This window comes from Ictalurus punctatus, chromosome 2, assembly GCF_001660625.3.
Source record: "Ictalurus punctatus breed USDA103 chromosome 2, Coco_2.0, whole genome shotgun sequence".
Classification (NCBI taxonomy): domain Eukaryota; kingdom Metazoa; phylum Chordata; class Actinopteri; order Siluriformes; family Ictaluridae; genus Ictalurus; species Ictalurus punctatus.
This window is the reverse complement of record NC_030417.2, coordinates 37,871,032-37,874,321: the sequence shown is the minus strand read 5'-3', so window position 1 is coordinate 37,874,321 and position 3,290 is coordinate 37,871,032. Positions and strand designations below refer to the sequence as shown.

The window sequence follows — 3,290 nt, the reverse complement described above, 5'->3', positions numbered from 1 at the left end:
ATGCGTTTAACCAGCTAGTCGTAGTACGTTATCGTTATGTTACGTTAGCTACAGCTTTTTAACCCCGATTCCACGCAATCAAGACGCGAGACAGCACTGGAGCTGGCTAATAAATTGATCATCTGTCCACCCCGTGCTCTCGTAGACCTAGATTTCTCTTCATCGCTATTCACAGTCCTTAATAACGCGTTCGCTCATCTTCTGAATCAAACCAACTGACGACCAGCTCAATAATTTCCCGTGTTTAGCTACGTTTGGGGTTTTTTTTTTCTTTTCACCCATCGCCCATACTACCCCCCCCCCCCGGCCCCGCCCATTTTGATTTATAAACGCGAGATTTGTTCAGAATCTTGAGTGAACGGCGTAGAAACATCACCATAACCTCCACAACGATCTTCTTCTGCAGTGAACCGAGACGGTGAGCAGAACTGAACTCTATTCGTCTCTCGGGACAAATACGAGGAAATGTGAGAGGTGGGGGGGTTTTTTTTTTTTGTTTTTTTTTTCCCGCATCGACACAATTTTTTTGAATCATCTCATTTTCTGTCAATATAGATATTCATATATTCATATATCTTTTTTTTTGTAAGAAAAGAAAATGAACGAACACAAAAAAAAAAAAAAAAAAAAATTATTATAATAATAATAATAATAATAATAATAATAATAATAATAAATGTCCCTGATGACTTTTGGACATCGGACGTCCTGTGTCTCTAGGTTGCCGTCTCATCGTTTGGTAAATCTGCAGATGAGGGAATCCAAAAACGTCACTGTAGAGTACATCCGGAAATAGGAAAGGTCCCTCGGAGCGCGCGCCAGGTCCGCAAGCTCGCGTCCTTCTCCACGCTGCTGATCAGAATCCTCCATCTGGGATTAGATCGGAATCGGTTTCAACCAAGCGTGCAAGCTGCTTTAGATCAGATCGGTACCTCAGGAGTTCCACCGAAGCACACATCTTGCTCATAATGCGAGTGTGACTCAGGCTCAGCCTGTGTGTGTGTGTGTGTGTGTGTGTGTGTGTGTGTGTTGAGCGTCTCAATCAGCCATGTTACACATTATTGTCCCGAAACTACGCTCTCTGACTCGGCTGCACGTATGCGTGCGTGGAGCATGTTCAGGGCGAGCGTGCTTAACATAAGTGTGTGTGTGTGTGTGTGTGTGTGTGTGTGTGTGTGTGTGTGTGTGTGTGAGAGAGTGCGAGAGAGATTCAGGGCGAGTGTGTTGACGGGCTGCTGTGTATCGAGCTGGGTGAGAGACTCGGGCTGCAGCTGCCGGGAGGATTCATGCTGCTGCCCTCTAAACCCTCCGAGTTCTCCAGCATCTCCTGGATGAGCGGAGGCATGGAGCCGGGGATCTCCATCTTCAGCGTGATCACTCGCTCCGCTCCTGGTGAACGACAGGGAAAGAGAGGAAGAGAGATGGTGTTCGTGTGTATTCTACCTCCATACACATATATAATGAAACCTGATCTGCAATCATTCTGATTGAAACTGTATATAAATGAAGTGTTTTTTTTTTAAAGAACGTCAGATCAGGCTGGACGTGTCCTCAAGACTAAAGCTTTCAGCCTGGAGGAAGTGTCTGCTTTCCCGGTCGTCGTTTGTTTAATTCTCGTTCCTCACCTTTAGCGCTGATGCTCCTGAGGTCTGTGATCTTCATCAGCATTTTGGGGAACATGTGTGGTTTATGAGGCCTCCTCCTCCTCACGTAGATCTTCAAGGCTTCGAGCAGCGGCTCCTGCAGGATGTCGACCTTGTCCGACTCCTCCAAGTCCTGACGGTCTGTACAGAAAGAGAAAAGAAAAAAGAGAGGGAGAGAGAGAGAGAGAGAGAGAGAATACGGTATGATGCACTATGCACAACTAATCAGGAAAAAAAAAATCAGTGCTATTAGCCCCACCCCCTGAGTATTATTGGTGGCAATCATGAGGAGGTTTTATATAAGCTATTAACTGGTCACTGTTACAGTATTCCCCAAACAGTCGTACTCGTGGGGGCGGGGCTAATTGCACTGAATTCATTTTGGAGGTTTTTATGCATAATATATCCACAGTGCTGTTGTATTCTTGATTCTGATTGGTCAGAGAGTCTCATTTTCTGCCTCTTGAGTGGGTGTAAAATGGCCTAATATTTGGATCATTTTAGCTGCACGTGCAGTGGAGTAAAACCCATTTCAGCTCGGATGTGGATTTTGACGACTCTAATCCCGCTAAAACATCACCCCGTGTCTGTCTCACAGCAGGCAGTCGCTATCCAACCTCGAACGCGTTAGTGAAGCCCCGCAGTACCTCCACAGAGCAGGCAGATGGCGCTGAGCAGGCCCGTCTCCGCGTCGTCCATCTCCAGCGGCAGCAGCTGATTAGCGAAGGCGAACACGAGGTCGGTCAGCGGCCCGAACCCGGCGTTGTGCATCTGCGTCCGGTTCAGCGTCAGTCCGTCCGAGAACGTCATGGTGTCCTGATCCGGAGTGTAGCGCGTGCAGATCCGCAAAATCTGAGACGGGAGACGACGGGATACGAGGACGGGACAGGATACGAATGTTACGCTGTTTTGTTAGTGTGTATTGTTAGTGTAGTTGTTGTAGCGTGTGTGTGTGTGTGTGTGTGTCTCACCAGGATGTCGAGGCAGGCCGCTTTGAGCAGCGTGATCTGATCGGCGATGGTCAGCGTGGTGAAGCCGGGCAGCTGCTTGGCGAACTCCACGGTTTTGATGATGCACTTGGTGGAAAGTTCGCTGAATTTGTCCCACAGGTCCACGTCCAGAGAGACTCTGTGATCGGCGCTGTTGTTCTACAGGACAAGACGAGAAAGCACGTCACGTCACGTCACGGCCGAGTCGTCACAGGACTAGCGCCCTCTGATGGTGCGTCTCACTCACCGTGGTGTATTTGCCCAGCTGGCACAGCGACGGAAAGGTGTCCTGGTGAGCTTTTCTCACGCGCTCGATCATCTGCTCCGTGTCGGGACTCATCACGTAGCTCTCGGAACACTCCGGCTTCTTCTCCTCCTTCTTCTTCTTGTTCCGGTCGTTCCGGACCGCTGCGAAGGACGAGCAGAGACGAATCAAACCAGCCGGCAATGATTTATTTATTTATGTTGCCAGATTCTCGGAAACGTGCACCTGGTGCATGAGCTTTCCCCGTGCCTCCGTGCCTACTGATCTACACGTCCCTGACACACACAGCACAGAGACGGCAGTACGGCCGCCGTAAAAAAAAGAAATGTCACTCCATCGCCACTAGATGGAGCCACAACTCTATCTATTTTTGCTGCTGGATTCACGGTCTGT

The 3,290-nt window shown here is 48.9% G+C and overlaps 1 protein-coding gene across 1 annotated transcript; it reads right to left on the bottom strand.

Moving 5' to 3' along the window:
• Positions 1-337: 337 nt before the first annotated feature.
• Positions 338-3,086, bottom strand: LOC128629556 (retinoic acid receptor alpha-B; the record flags this gene model as incomplete). The annotated part of the gene is made up of 5 exons (XM_053678153.1): positions 338-1,389; positions 1,626-1,784; positions 2,291-2,495; positions 2,615-2,791; positions 2,880-3,086. Coding segments are annotated over 5 exons (927 nt in total), but the record flags the coding sequence as incomplete, so codon positions are not given.
• Between the last annotated feature and the right edge of the window lie 204 nt (positions 3,087-3,290).